The sequence below is a fragment of the Blennius ocellaris genome, assembly GCF_963422515.1.
Source record: "Blennius ocellaris genome assembly, chromosome: 14".
In the NCBI taxonomy this organism is placed as follows: Eukaryota; Metazoa; Chordata; class Actinopteri; order Blenniiformes; family Blenniidae; genus Blennius; species Blennius ocellaris.
The window spans coordinates 26,480,921-26,496,841 of record NC_137663.1 but is presented as its reverse complement, the minus strand read 5'-3'; the positions used below and the strand labels follow the sequence as shown (position 1 = coordinate 26,496,841).

The 15,921-nt window shown below is 48.2% G+C and overlaps 1 protein-coding gene across 1 annotated transcript in view; it reads left to right on the top strand.

The window, feature by feature from the left end:
• Positions 1–8,563, top strand: part of LOC308139112 (junctional adhesion molecule 3B-like) — a 34,348-nt gene extending 25,785 nt beyond the window's left edge. The window contains exons 2-9 of the mRNA XM_080508457.1: positions 4,420–4,488; positions 4,607–4,720; positions 4,793–4,945; positions 5,926–6,128; positions 7,319–7,418; positions 7,502–7,631; positions 8,233–8,287; positions 8,431–8,563. Of these exons, the coding sequence (XP_080364583.1) occupies positions 4,420–4,488; positions 4,607–4,720; positions 4,793–4,945; positions 5,926–6,128; positions 7,319–7,418; positions 7,502–7,631; positions 8,233–8,287; positions 8,431–8,466 (860 nt within the window). The 3' untranslated portion in view covers positions 8,467–8,563. The remainder of the gene's footprint in view (positions 1–4,419; positions 4,489–4,606; positions 4,721–4,792; positions 4,946–5,925; positions 6,129–7,318; positions 7,419–7,501; positions 7,632–8,232; positions 8,288–8,430) is intronic.
• The last annotated feature ends 7,358 nt before the right edge of the window (positions 8,564–15,921 follow it).

Sequence of the window (15,921 nt, the reverse complement as noted above, 5' to 3'; positions counted from 1 at the left end):
ATGGAGGCTGTGGCGGCTATGGACGCTATGGAGGCTATGGACGCTATGGAGGCTATGGCGGCTATGGAGGCTATGGCGGCTATGGCGGCTATGGAGGCTGTGGCGGCTATGGACGCTATGGAGGCTGTGGAGGCTGTGGCGGCTATGGACGCTATGGAGGCTATGGCGGCTATGGACGCTATGGAGGCTATGGCGGCTATGGAGGCTATGGAGGCTGTGGCGGCTATGGACGCTATGGAGGCTGTGGACGCTATGGCGGCTATGGAGGCTGTGGCGGCGGCGGATATGAGACGCCGCCGTTTTAGAGTTGAGCAGGTTTAGCATGCTTTCCTGGACAGCTGTTTTTGTTCCACCACGGAAGCTTTTTGTCTCTACGTCAAGCTCACTGAGTCACCTAATCTGCACTAATACTGTCCGAATTAGGGAGGAGAGGCGGGCGGGGGAGGGGGGAGGGAGGGGGGGGGGGAGGGGAACGGGGGGGGTCGACGACTGACTGCTGCATTGCATTGGACCGTGTTAGTCACCTGGAGTAATTTATCGTCGGCACAGGATGATGTTTCCTCCCCCCCCCCTCCCCCCCCTCCCCCCCCCTCCCCCCCTGCCGCCTGGTATTTTGGACCCAGGGCGTTCCCTCCCGTTAGGTTGGGTGTAGCGTTGCGCGGTGTCACGGAGTGCATCTGAAACTCAAAGCCTCGCGCCAACCGGCGTTTTGTCGGGATCGGCAGAAAGAGTACGCACGTGAATTAAGAGGCTAAACCCCGCCGCCGCCGCCGCCGCCGCTCACGGAGAAGCTCAAGTCTTCAGTCACGACGTCACGACTTGTTGTGGTCGAAGAGGGAAGCGGCGCTCGCTAGCTTACCGCCGAAGTTGAAACGTACGTTGTTTTTTTTTTGTTTTTTTTTTGTCAACGCTGCCGGATTCCAACGCTCCTCCATCTCTGGTCTCGGCAAAGCGAAGAGCTAAACACCTTCCTCGTCCTCCTTCCTCCTCGCGTCTTTGTTGACGTTCCCGCTTCGAAATAAACCTCTTTTTTTTGTTTTTTTGTTTTTTTCAGGTTGTGAGGAAGTGGTGTGTTTGTAGAGTAACTCCAGCCCACCTGGGACGGGGGCTTTGTTGTGTTGGCTGCTTATTTGGCACGCCGCCAAATAAGATTAATCTCCACATGCATGCGGAGCTCAATCAAATATTCAGCATTTTATTTATTTAAAAATTCATGCCTCGGCTGTTTTAACCGCAGCTTCCCCTTAAAAAATTTAATCCCCCCCCAAAAAAAAAGAAGGTCTAAGCCAAGAGGTAGAGTCCCTCAGCCGACGACGGCTCAGAGCCACTGGAAGGTCAAGCCGGAGGAAACGAAGCTTCTTCTGGCCGAAGCTCAAGAGGAGCCGACGGACCACAACAAGGCCGAGTTTTCCAAAGTGGATGAGTCAAAGGCCGACACTCCTCCCAGGGAGGATTTGCGGTCGGACTTATCGGGCTTATCGCACCTGATGCCGACGGAGGCGCCAGGGTTCTCCGTGTCCTGCTGGGTTCCTGCGATAGATGTTCCTTTTTTACTGGGACGCCATTAGAATTTAAATTTCAAACGTTGTGGCTGGCCAGCGTTTCACACGATGTGGGAGACCGACCTCTTCTAACAACTAGAGCGAATTTGAAATGCTGGCGAATAAAGACGTTAGCATTTTGTCCCGATACGCAAACGACTTGAAGACTTTGACGCTTGTAGAAAACACCGTCCAGGTCTGGACGTCAAGGCTTGTCTGAACATCTGGGGCTCATGAAAGCGTTGCCCGGGCAAACGAATGAAGGTGTGGTAGTATGGTAGTAGGGTGTAGCAGCTCCAATCTTAATACTATCAAATTTAATTCAGACCAAGAACAAACTTAAAATCGAGATTATTATTCATTCTGAATGAAGAGTATAAAGAGACACACCTTCCCTGGAAGTTTCAGTAAGATATCTTGATTATTAAAGAAACTACGTTGTTTTTATGTAAGAAGTTACGTTGGTTGAATCCATACATTAACCCAGGTTCTACATTTACGTTAAACTTCAGGCAAGTCAAAAGTTGTCAGCAAGTTGACCTGCCAACTGGTATTTCAGCTGCCATCTCAGGAGACGGGGGACATTTAACGGTTTAGCCGACAATCTACTCAGTACCGCACTGACTTATTTTACTTTCTGGAGTTTAGGTGACTCCTGGTCCCTGATCGGTCCCTGATCGGTCCCTGATCGGTCTCTGATCGGATCCTGATTGGTCCCTGATCGGTCCCCGATCGGTTCCTGATAAGCCCCTGATCGGTCCCTGATCGGTCCCCATTTGGTCCCCGTTCGGTCTCTGATGGGTCCCTGATGGGTCCCTGATCGGTTCCCGATCGGTCCCTGATCGGTGCCCCCTCTGCTGCGAGCTGCAGAGGCTCCGCCCCCTCCAGCGGAATCACCAACGTCATGCAGTGTCTCGTTAACAATAGAACCTCCTGCAGCTGCCAGAGCCGCCATGTGAAGCGCGATCTGGTGCTCCGGGTGGACAGAGCCACCGGCGGTCACCGTCAGACGAGGGTGTGACCTTCCTCCGACGTCCCTGCTATGTAGTCTCTGTCAGCGCCGGCTAAAAACAAGCTGTGGTCTTGTTATGATCTCCAGAGGGACCGCCGGCTAATCAGCTCACCTCCCCCGCTTTAGCAGGTGACCCCCTACCCTCTGCTGGACGCCAAGACAGTTGGCAGAGGTCGGCTTATCCCGGATTGAGCAGTTTTGTTTGAAAGAGACCCCCCCCCCCCCCAAGCCCCTTCCTCCGCTGATTACTGTCAGACTGTACCGGCTGTGTGCAAATACAGGGGGGGAGGGGGCAGGGGGGGCTTCAATATCGAACAAAACAACTAAATATTGTTGGTCATCCTGAGATTCTGGGAACAAAACGTCTTCATGGTCAATAAACGGATCCGTCCAGAATGTGGATCCACTGATGATCAGAGTTAAGAACAAGGTTTAGACGTCAACTGACGATTATTGAAAGCAGGGAATTCCATGATTAAGGGCCAATTAAAGACAATCGGTTGGGTCATAACTCATAAACCAGGCCGTCTGTTGACCGTCGAAAAATATGATTTGGCCGTAGCGTCGAGATTACGATTGTAAGTCAGATCAGAACAAGACAAGCGGCGGGTTTTCACGGGTTTTTACGGGTTTTCACGGGTTTTCACGCGGTCTGACCTTAAAGGAGTGGATGTTACGTAAAGAACCCGCGACCCCCGGGTACGATTTCTCGCCACCCCTCCGTCGAGGTACCGAGCACCGAGGAAACGGGTCTGCGAGGAGGAGCGACGTCTCAGAATCGTTCACAACCCTTAATCTCAAACGTGTCACTCGTATTTGTTTTACTCCTCCTTCACTCCCAAAGAACTTCACGTGCGAGGCGATCAGCATCTGTGGGAAAGAGTTTGAGGTTCAGCGTCTTGCTCAAGGGTATTTGGTTCGGGTTGAACCCAAAGATAACAGCTGCCCCCCCCCCATTCCAGATATAAAGACACGCAGATACCGTCCAGTAGTTTGATCCAGGGATCTTAAGCCAGCAACCTCTCACCTTCTAATGCTGCCGGACCCATTTGATCGGGCGTCAGATTACACCGTGTTATAATCCTCCCCCACACAATGGCACTCGTGGCACAAATCTTTGCTCCGCGACGTCTAAATCGAGCAAACCCAATATTCCCGCGCGTCGGCGCACGGACCCGACGCCGACGCGCGACAAGGGATACGCCTCGCGAAAATAGATGGCGTGCGACCGCCGCGTCCGTGAAGTGTGGGCCAGTGTTGACGAGCTCCTTCGTTAGCGTCCAAGTGGACGTGACTTTGCACGAGTTTGTTTGTCGACCACAGGCTGTCAGAATGATTCAACTGTGCCCCCCCCCCGACCCAAGGCCCGACCCCTTCGGAGCGTTCTGGGGTGCTTTTGCACCATTAGTCCCACATGGGCGAGAGGGAGAGAGAGAGAGAGAGAGAGAGAGAGAGAGAGAGAGAGGCAGGCGGTTGAACTACTGCCATGGTGAGCTTGCCCTGAAAAGGGCACATGCCTCCCTGCACAATTATCTACTGTGCATAGAAACAACTCCCCCACCCTGAGCCCACATACTCCCCCCCACACACACACACACACACACACACACACACACACACGCACACGTTTAACCAGCTAAAACAAGGAAGACGAACGGTAACGAGGATCTGGGTTTTCTGTTCCTCTGAATTGTTTGTGAGCGAAACACAATTGTCGACACGCCCAAGGTAGAACGTTGAAACAGTCCCGGCGGGGGGGGGGGGGGGCGGTTTGGCCGGTACGGCACGTGTGTGGCGTGAGATCGTCAGGAATAATCGGTCCTACGTCGTTGTTTATGTTTTTTTGTTTGTGGGGTTTTTTTGCAGGCTACTTCGGCGCGTTAGCCGTGGTGCTCAGAACAAGCAATGACTCACCGTGGACGGATGAGTTTGACAGTAAGTGCTCATGAATATACACACACACACACACACACACACACACAAAAACACCCAAACTGTCATCAGGCTTGAATTAATGTCCTCTTCCTCTTCCTCTTCCTCTTCCTCCCCGCAGGGATCGAGCTATCGTGTTTGATCGAGTCCATTTCCACGACCAACCCCAGGATCGAGTGGAAGAAGATCACGAGCGAGGGGCCGAGTTACGTGTACTTTGACAAGAAGATCTCCGGTAGGACCAACACACACACACACACACACACACACACACACGCATCGTGCTGATCACGCGTTCCCCTCGCAGGCGACCTGGAGAACCGGGCGACCATCAGGGAACCGGCGACGTTGCTGATCACCAACGCCACGAGGGCCGACACGGCCAAGTACCGCTGCGAGGTCACCGCCGCCGACGACCAGAGGTCCTTCGACGAGATCGTGATCGACCTCGTCGTCAGAGGTACTTCGGACGCCGCGTCGCAACGCGTGGTCGCCGTGGCGCCAAGTTAGCACGTCTTAGTCTCGTCTCCCCCGGCGTTCTACCGGCGTTCTAACCCTAGATGGGTTAGGGTTAGTAGGGTTAGGGTTTGTAGGGTTAGTAGGGTTAGGGTTAGGGTTAGAGTTAGTAGGGTTAGGGTTTGTAGGGTTAGTAGGGTTAGGGTTAGGGTTAGAGTTAGTAGGGTTAGGGTTAGAGTTAGTAGGGTTAAGTAGGGTTAGGATTAGTAGGGTTAGTAGGGTTAGAATTAGTAGGGTTAGTAGGGTTAGGATTAGTAGGGTTAGTAGGGTTAGGATTAGGGTTAGAGTTAGTAGGGTTAGGGGTAGGGTTAGAGTTAGTAGGGTTAGGGATAGGATTAGGGTTAGTAGGGTTCGGGTTAGTAAGGTTAGGGTTAATAGGGTTAGGGTTAGTAGGGTTAGGGTTAGTAGGGTTAGTGTTAGGGTTAGTAGGGTTAGGGTTAGTTGGGTTAGTGTTAGGGTTAGTAGGGTTAGGGTTAGTTGGGTTAGTGTTAGGGTTAGTAGTGTTAGGGTTAGTGTTAGGATTAGTAGGGTTAGTGTTAGGGTTAGTAGGGTTAGGGTTAGGGTTAGTAGGGTTAGAGTTAGGGTTAGGAGGCTCACCGGCCGCTATCCTTGCCCGTGAAGGCTTGTAAGACGAGAGGTGTGGTCGCCGCCGCCGCCGTACATGTGCGGACGTGTTGCTAGCGGACCTGCCCAGCTGCAGAGGCGTGTGGCGGCTATAAGAGGAAACCTCTGAAACGGCATCTGCCGCGGCGCGCGGGGCTAAAGAAAGCCGGAGATTTCTGGCTCCAGACTCGGATTCACTCTGGGTCCTGTCTCTCGGAGGGGTGAGGGGTTGGGGGGTTCGGGGGGGTTAGGGGGGGTTCGGTTGGTCACCTTCGGTTGGAGCGTCGGGAGTGACGGTGGTGTGTTCCCGTGTCGCGGCAGTGAAACCGGTGGTGCCGAAATGCAGCGTGCCGAAGTCGGTTCCGTTCGGGAAGTCGGCGGAGCTGAGCTGCCTGGAGGACCAGGGCTTCCCCAAGGCCCAGTACCAGTGGTTCAAGAACCGGGAGGAGGTTCCTGACGACCCCAAGACCAGCGCCAAGTTCTACAACTCCTCCTACACCCTCAGCGCCGAGACCGGAACGCTGGTCAGTCTGCACCCTACCACACCCCGGGCCTCACTACCTCTCTACCTCACTACCTCACTACCTCACGACCTCACGACCTCACTACCTCACTACCTCACTACCTCTCTACCTCTCTACCTCTCTACCTCTCTACCTCACTACCTCACTACCTCTCTACCTCACTACCTCTCTACCTCACTACCTCTCTACCTCTCTACCTCTCTACCTCACTACCTCACTACCTCTCTACCTCACGACCTCACTACCTCACTACCTCGCCACCTCTCTACCTCACTACCTCACTACCTCTCTACCTCACTACCTCTCTACCTCACTACCTCTCTACCTCACTACCTCACTACCTCTCTACCTCACTACCTCACTACCTCTCTACTTCTCTACCTCACTACCTCACTACCTCTCTACCTCACTACCTCTCTACCTCACTACCTCACTACCTCTCTACCTCTCTACCTCTCTACCTCTCTACCTCACTACCTCACTACCTCTCTACCTCACTACCTCACTACCTCTCTACCTCTCTACCTCTCTACCTCACCACCTCTCTACCTCTCTACCTCTCTACCTCACGACCTCACTACCTCACTACCTCACTACCTCACTACCTCTCTACCTCACTACCTCACTACCTCACTACCTCTCTACTTCTCTACCTCACTACCTCACTACCTCTCTACCTCACTACCTCTCTACCTCACGACCTCACGACCTCTCTACCTCACTACCTCTCTACCTCACTACCTCTCTACCTCACTACCTCAGTACCTCTCTACTTCTCTACCTCACTACCTCACTACCTCAGTACCTCACTACTTCTCTACCTCACTACCTCACTACCTCACTACCTCACTACCTCTCTCTCTCGCTACCTCTCTACCTCACTACCTCTCTCTCTCACTACCTCTCTACCTCACTCACTCACTACCTCACTCACTCATTCACTCACCTCTTTCACCCCTCATTCACTCCTCACTCACTGACTCATTAACTCACTCACTGACTCACTCACTCACTCATTCACTCACTCACTCACTCACTCATTCACTCACTCACTCACTCACTCCCCAGCAGTCTGTTGCTACTCGTCGTCACGGTGATGAAGCTCCGTCTCTCCAGATGGTTTTTCATGAACGTTGACAATTTTGAAAAGTTTCTAAAAGTTTCTAAAAGCGTCGTCCTCCGTCCTGCAGAAATTCATCGCGGTGAGGAAAGAAGACGCGGGCGAGTACTTCTGCCGAGCGAAGAACGACGCGGGACACGCCGAGTGTCCGCCGCAGCCGATGGAAGTCTGTGAGTGAAGCGTCGGACGCCGGCGGCGCCATCTGCCGGTGGACGGTGGCGCCGGGTGTTGACGTGTCGCCGTGTCTCCACAGACGACCTGGACGTGGTGGGCATCGTCCTCGGCGTCCTGGTCGTGGCGGCGGTTCTGCTCTGCATCAGTGTGGGGATCTGCTGCGCCTACAAGCAGGGATTCTTCTCTTCACACAAGCAGGCCGGCAACAAGTGAGACACGCTTGTCCTGTTGTCTGTCCTCACTGTCTTCTCTGTCCTCGCTGGATGCTCTGTCCTCGCTGTCCTGACTGTCCTCACTGTCTGCTATGTCCTCTCTGTCTTCACTGTATGCTCTGTCCTCACTGTCCTTGCTGTCCTCGCTGTCCTCACTGTCTTCTCTGTCCTCACTGTCTTCTCTGTCCTCGCTGGATGCTCTGTCCTCGCTGTTCTCACTGTCCTCACTGTCTTCTCTGTCCTCACTGTCTGCTATGTCCTCACTGTCTTCTCTGTCCTCACTGTCCTCGCTGTCTGCTCTGTCCTCGCTGTCCTCACTGTCCTCACTGTCTTCACTGTCTGCTCTGTCCTCACTGTCCTCACTGTATGCTCTGTCCTCACTGTCCTCGCTGTCCTCACTGTCTTCTCTGTCCTCGCTGGATGCTCTGTCCTCGCTGTCCTCACTGTCCTCACTGTCTTCACTGTCTGCTCTGTCCTCACTGTATGCTCTGTCCTCGCTGTCTGCTCTGTCCTCACTGTCCTCTCTGTATGATCTGTCCTCACTGTTTGCTCTGTCCTCGCTGTCTTCTCTGTCCTCACTGTCCTCACTGTCCTGCAGCTACAAAGTCCCGGCGAAGGGAGACGGTGTGGATTACGTGAGAACGGAGGACGAGGTGAGTCGACTGGGACCTGCTGGACCTGGAACTCAATAACACCAGTCTGATTGATTGATTGATTGATTGGTTGATTGATTGATTGATTGATTGATTGATTGATTGATTGATTGATGGATTGATTTGTGTGTGTGTGTGTGCAGGGGGATTTCCGACACAAGTCTTCCTTTGTGATCTGAGGCTGTCGCCGCCGCCGCGCTGCGTGACGCCCCGCCCCTCCCCCGCCCCCCCCACATACACATGGCAGGCTCCGCCCCCTCCACGCGAGGCCCCGCCCCCTCCTCTCGGCACCACTGGCATCCGACACTCAAGAAGTTTTGCCAAAGCCGAGCGGCGCCGACACTCCGCTGGTCGTCCGTAGCGCCGAGGCCGGTTTGAACCGCCAGGGGGGGGGGCGTCGCCCTCTCCCCCCCTCCCCCCTCCCCCTCCCCCCACTGTCCACACCTCGCTTCAGACCTTCTGTCGTTTCTACTTTTTCTTTTCTACTGTTGAAATTTGACTATTTTTGATGGAATATATTTTAAAAAAAAACTGCCTATAGATAAAGGTTTACTTTTTTAAATATTTGTAAAATACTAACATGTGTTTTTTGTTTTTTTCTTTCTTTTTCTTTTTTGTTTAATTATTATTATTATTATTATTATTATTATTATTATTATTATTTGGTTGTGGATAAAATTGTGTAACACTTTTAACCACTTTGCTGGAAGCATTTTTACTTCTGTGATCAGAATAGAGGGGAAAAAAAGGTAGCATGTCGAGATGGACGTTCTTCTTCTTCTTCTTCTTCTTCTCCTCCTTCTTCTTCTTCTTCTCCTCCTTCTTCTTCTTCTCCTCCTCCTCCTCCAGGACGTCCCTCCGGTGTGTAGAAAGTCTCACTACCAGGATCTGAGCAGTCAAAGTTGTGGAAAACGATATCAGTGCTGCGTTTAATTGGTTTTAAGTGTCCTTCTCTTCATCGTGTACATATTGAACTTTAGCCTCCGGGGGGGGCGTCGCCTCCGGGGGGGGGCGTCGCCTCCGGGGGGGGGCGTCGCCCTCCAGACCTGCAGGAGACCTGGACCACGTCTGGTCCCGAATCCACTGGAAGATCAAAGTAAATAGTTGGACCAAATTAGTTAAAATCGCTTCAGTTGTTTGAATCTAATTGAGTCCAGTTCTTCTAACTTAAGTTAAAAGTTTTCAGAAGAAGTTAGAAGAACTTGATTCATGTAGAGTTTCAACCAATAGAAGCTGTTTTCATTAAGTTGCTCCAACTGTTTTCAACTATTTTCTTTTTTCAGTGCAGCGAGAAAAATGTAACATGAAAGAGGTTAAATTCAGAAAGTTAAAAAAAAGTGAAGAAGAAAAAAACTTTCTGAATATATTTCGTTTAAATTTGTTTTAAACCTGCTGGTTTCATTAAATACACTGAAAAAAAGTAAATAGTTGGACCAAATTAGTTAAAATCGCTTCGGTTGTTTGAATCTAATTGAGTCCAGTTCTTCTAACTTAAGTTAAAGTTTTCAGAAGAAGTTCGAAGAACTTGATTCATGGAGAGTTTAAACCAACAGAAGCTGTTTTCATAAAGTTGCTCCAACTATTTATTTTTTTTGCAGTGCAGCGAGAAAAATATAACGTGAAAGAGGTTAAATTCAGAAAGTTAAAAAGTTTTTACTTTAGGTTTTAAAACTTTCTGAAAATATTTGTTTAAATTAGTTTAAAACCTGCTGGTTTAATTAAATACACTGAAAAAAAGTAAATAGTTGGACCAAATTAGTTAAAATCGCTTCAGTTGTTTAAATCTAAATGAGTCCAGTTCTTCTAACTTAATCTGATTCAGGAACTTAAGTTCAGTAAACTTAATTTATTTAAATAGTTGTTTTAAGCCAATAGAAGCTATTTTAATTAAGTTGGTCCAACTATTTTCAACTATTTTCTTTTTTCAGTGCAGCGAGAAAAATGTAACATGAAAGAGGTTAAATTCAGAAAGTAAAAATATATTTAGTTTAAATTTGTTTTAAACCTGCTGGTTTAATTAAATACACTGAAAAAAAAAAAATAGTTTGAAATAGTTGGACCGACTTAATTAAAATAGCTTCTGTTGGTGTAAAACAACTATTTAAACAACTTAAGTTCCTGAATCAGACGAAGTTGGAAGAACTCGACTCATTTAGATTCAAACAACTGAAGCGATTCAATTCATTTGGCCGAACTGTTTCCATCCCTTCACATTTTTTTCAGTGTATTTTCAGAAAGTCTCGGCAGAATCTCATTTTAAAAATGTAAGATTATGAGTCAATTTCAGTAACTTTCCGGGAAAATTCAGGTTTTATTGAAACTGAATTAGTTTTATAAACTTTTTAAACAGTTTTGAACATAATTTCAGCTCCACCTTAATCTCAAATTGTAAAAAAAAAAAATCTTTCAAATGACTTTAAAAGGTCCAAGTCGTCGTGACTTAAGTGGATTGTTTGGCTCCGTGCCAGGTCTGGAGGGAAACTGTGGTACTGATTGTAAATAGTTTTTAGTTTTTTTTCTCTCTTTCTCTCTCAAGATGATGTAAAAGTGGTTAAAGTGTGGAGGAAAATCCTTTTTGAGGCGAAATGAAACTCTTCCTGAGTCGGACTGGAGCCAGCAAACATCCGTCAGCAAACATCCGTCACTCACTTCCTGTTGGAGCCAAACGCCTTTTAATTCAGTCAGAGGAAACGTTACTGCCGTTCTTCACTCATTCCTTCAATTCTTTCATTCATTTAATTCATTTTGACGTTTCCACTTAAATAATTTACTACATTGGGGGTTGGGAAAAAAAAAAAGATGAATATTTCAACAGAATCCTCGACATTTTGAAATTATAATTCCCACATTTGGACACATTTCTAACATTCTGGTGAAATTAATTAAACAATTGCAACCTTATACAATTATAAATTTACTTAAAATGTAAAAATAGTGCAGAATACAAAGATTCTAATAATTTCATTTGGACTTTGATCTCAGTTGTATATTATTTTCCATTATTCTCTGCTAATTTCCACATTTTGTCAACATTTCAATCGCAATTCAACCTTATTTTCAACAAGTTTTACCGTAATTTCCAATAAGCCGTGACTTTTTTTCAAAAAATGTAAACCCTGCAACTTAAAAACAAAAAATTAGATTTATGTTTTTATGGGTTAATTAATGTACGTTGGTGATGCGTTCAGGTGCATCATGTAACCCCGAGCTTTCTTTTTTTTTTCTTTTGCTATTCGGTGGGTGCAACCTATTTCTAGGTGCTTAAATAGTCTGGAAACTCCGGTAAATTCCGGTAAATCCTCCCCGTCATTGGCGTTTCACATGACTTGGATCCGTACGGAAGCAGAACATTGCGTCCGGCTCCTCGTCGTTTGGCTCCAGCATCGTGACTCTGACCTCCATGTTTGAATGAGTTGCGACAGAAACACGGACGCCTCGCGTCGGTTCTGGAAAAAAAAAAAGAAAAGAAAAAAAATCTTCCTTGCCAGTCGGTCGTGGTCGAGACGATCCGCCCGTCGTTTGCTGCGCCGCCGCCGTTCCGCCACAAGGGGGCGGCGGCCGCAGGCGGCGTGAACCTCCTCCTCACCTGTACAAAGCTCATTCCTCTTAAGTGCCTTCAGAGTCGTCCCGTTCCTCCGCCACGCCGCCGGGGGCGCCGGGCTTTCCGTTCACTCCACCACGAGCGCGGCGTTTGAGAGGAATGATGACTCAGCAAAATTTTCGCTTCCCGTCTTTACATATCTGCAAACGTGTAAATAGATTGTTTTTTGTTTTTGTTTTATTTTTTTTGGGGAGGGGGGGGGTTTGTTTCATAGATTTGAAGGTGTAGACATGTTGAAGTAGAGATGAAACTGTATTAGTGCCTCTATATAGTGGGAAGTATTTTTGGTAAAGACACTATCAGGCCAAAACAAAAAATAAAGATGGCCGCCCAGAGCAGGAAGTGTGTGTGAGCTCTGCTTTCCAACCGGTCTCTCAGGAATGATCGCAATGTCTGAGCTGACGACATTTAGCCCTGAACTCTGTCTGCAGGCTGCCGCCCAATCAGGAGCCACGATGCTGTGATGCTCTTTAGATACGCAAAAGCCTTTTTGTTTTTTTTAAAAATCCCGACTAACAATGTTTAGCAACGGATTAGAAATACCTAAAGTGGCACGAATGATTTTGGTTAATTGACAAGAGAAGAAGACACTTCCTGTCAGTGTGGCACTTCCTGTTAGTGTGGCACTTCCTGTCAGTGTGACACTTCCTGTCAGTGTGACACTTCCTGTCAGTGTGACACTTCCTGTTAGTGTGGCACTTCCTGTTAGTGTGACACTTCCTGTCAGTGTGGCACTTCCTGTCAGTGTGACACTTCCTGTTAGTGTGGCACTTCCTGTTAGTGTGGCACTTCCTGTTAGTGTGGCACTTCCTGTTAGTGTGACACTTCCTGTTAGTGTGGCACTTCCTGTCAGTGTGACACTTCCTGTCAGTGTGACACTTCCTGTTAGTGTGGCACTTCCTGTTGGAGTGACACTTCCTGTCAGTGTGGCACTTCCTGTCAGTGTGGCACTTCCTGTCAGTGTGGCACTTCCTGTTGGAGTGACACTTCCTGTTAGTGTGGCACTTCCTGTCAGTGTGGCACTTCCTGTTAGTGTGGCACTTCCTGTCAGTGTGACACTTCCTGTCAGTGTGACACTTCCTGTCAGTGTGACACTTCCTGTTAGTGTGGCACTTCCTGTTAGTGTGACACTTCCTGTCAGTGTGGCACTTCCTGTCAGTGTGACACTTCCTGTTAGTGTGGCACTTCCTGTTAGTGTGGCACTTCCTGTTAGTGTGGCACTTCCTGTTAGTGTGACACTTCCTGTTAGTGTGGCACTTCCTGTCAGTGTGACACTTCCTGTCAGTGTGACACTTCCTGTTAGTGTGGCACTTCCTGTTGGAGTGACACTTCCTGTCAGTGTGGCACTTCCTGTCAGTGTGGCACTTCCTGTCAGTGTGGCACTTCCTGTTGGAGTGACACTTCCTGTTAGTGTGGCACTTCCTGTTAGTGTGGCACTTCCTGTTAGTGTGACACTTCCTGTCGGAGTGACACTTCCTGTTAGTGTGACACTTCCTGTTAGTGTGGCACTTCCTGTCAGTGCGACACTTCCTGTCGGCGTTGAGCCGACTTGTCCATTAAAGAGTCGATGTAAAGATTCAGTTCAGCCAAACTAAACCAGCGAGTCGTAAACCTTCGTTTGGTATCGAAAGAGGGATGAAGTATCGGTATTTGTTGGAGTATCGGTGCCGTGGTCCAGACGGCGGCGGCGTATTGAGGTCAGACTGAGCGCTGGTTTCCGGCGAGTTGGCGCCGTCGCGTCCGAGAGTCTGAACCGAGTCTGAACCGAGAGTCTGAACCGAGAAGGTCCATGTGCTGGTTTCTGTTGTTCATTTTAGAACCACTCTATTTGTGATTAATAAAACTCACTTCTGATATTGCTGGAGGTGTGTGTGTGTGTGTGTGTGTGTGTGTGTGTGTGCTTCCTGTTCTCCGCCCACTTCCTGTCCCAACCAGGAGAAATTCTGCCGAGTACGCGGTTCGTAGCCCCCCCCCCCCCTCCCCCGACACCCATCCATCCAAAGCTGTAATCTGTTAGCGAGAGTTGAGCCAGCAAACTACTTTCTTCTTCATCTTCTTCTTCTGTGGTGCCGCCAGCTGGCAGCCTGGACGAAGACATTAGAATCTATATTGTCGTTTGCGGCACACTTTGATTCCATTAGCCGAGGAACCAGTTTAAGGAGGGACGTCCAGCGTTGGCATTAAAAAGCAGATTTAAGCGGGCGGAGGGACTTCGTCTTGAATTATTACGACGTGAAGGACATTTTCAAACGGCGGCTGACTGAGAAGACGCAGAGCCGAGGTCAACAGGCTCCGCCCACTTAGTGATGAAATGACGAGCGACAGGCAGACTGACGTATCATGTGAGTCGTACCTCCTATAAAAAAAAAAACTGTTCCTGAAGAAGGATCCTTCCGTCATCCCGCCAAAACGCAGACCTGAGTAAAATAGAGCTGCACTCGGTAGAGCGCAGACCTTCAGCTGCGCCACTCCGTCGCCGTGGAAACCAAAGGATCACAAGGTTAATTGAATCGCATCATAGTTGGACATTTTGTAATTTCCCCCTGACCTTTGACCCCGACCGCCACCCAGGGTGACGACGGCAGGGGGGAGGGTGGAAAACGGGTTGACGTCAGTCGGATTAAATGTGAACGCGTTTTTTTTTTTTTTACATTTTGGTGACCTTTGACCTTTGTTTCATGGGACCATCACTGGATGAAGACGATTCCCTTCTGAAAATTTCATGCAACTCGGGTGAGTAGTTCTTGTAAAAGACACGTCTCCATGGCAACGGAGGCTGATCTCCTTGAGGGTCTTCTCTGCTTTATATGGGACTTTTTTTTTTTTTTTTTTTTTACATTTTTGGGGGGGGATTTATTCATAAACGTTCAACCGTTAACGTCCCCAGATCTCATGGATTGACCCTGAGATGGTGACAAATCATCCCTGAAGGTTTTGTTTCTGCAAAAAGTGGGTAAAATACGTTCGTACAAAACCAAGAAATATATATATACAGATGAAAACATTCTCGTCAAACTCGCCCTGTTAAAAGTTTTCACTCAGCCGCAGATTTTCCTCGTGTGAAGCTCAGATGTCAAATTTAGACTCTTTGCGTTTTTTGTTTTCCCGGAGCTTCAGCAGTGAGTCACTGTTATGAAAGAAAGAACGTCTCGTCTCGCCGCCAGACATTTAACTGTTGTCGGCTCGGATCACAGAGCCGTTCACAAAAAATTTAATAAATAAAAAATACACCATCCTCGTCATCGCTTTGAGAATCAGCAGATAATTAGAGGAGAGTTAAGAGGACACACTCACACACACACACACACACACACACACAGACACGCTCACAGACGCACACACACGGCGCCCTATCGCCCTCTATTGGCCAGCCACCAGTCCTACATCCTCCATTTCCAAAGCATTCGAGACAGTGTGTGAATGGATATAAAAATAAAGAAAAAATAAAGTGAAACAGTGTCTCTATCTATCTATCTATCTATCCATCCATCCATCTATCTATCATCTATCTATCTATCTTGACACAGACTCTTTAAAAAGGAGCTTAAACACATGAACCTTGTCGAGTGTCTCTCTGGTGGGTAAACACTGCCCCCTTGTGGCTCAAATGCATCATTACATCATTTTGTTTGTGAAGTTTCGTTGCAGGAAATCTGGAATATTAAACATGTATATTTTATTTATGTTAGTTTGTAAAAAAAAAAAAACTCTTGTGTTGATGGTAAAACATGCTGCTTCGGGCAGAAACCAGTATTTTTTATTTATAGAGGCAAACATAACTTGTGACGAAACACTTCCTCCACAACGCCTGCTGACATAAAATAAATAAATAAATAAATACATATTTTTAAAACGGTGAGACTTTTACAGTTCCTATAAATTTGCTTTTCTTTGAGAGAAAAATCCAGATCATAAAATTAAAAAGCAAAAAAAAAAGAAACGAAAAAGATTAAACCGTGTTTGTGTCACGTGACGCGTTTGTAACCGGAAGTGATGTGAGGCGGCAGCGCTGCTCCGCACACACACACACACA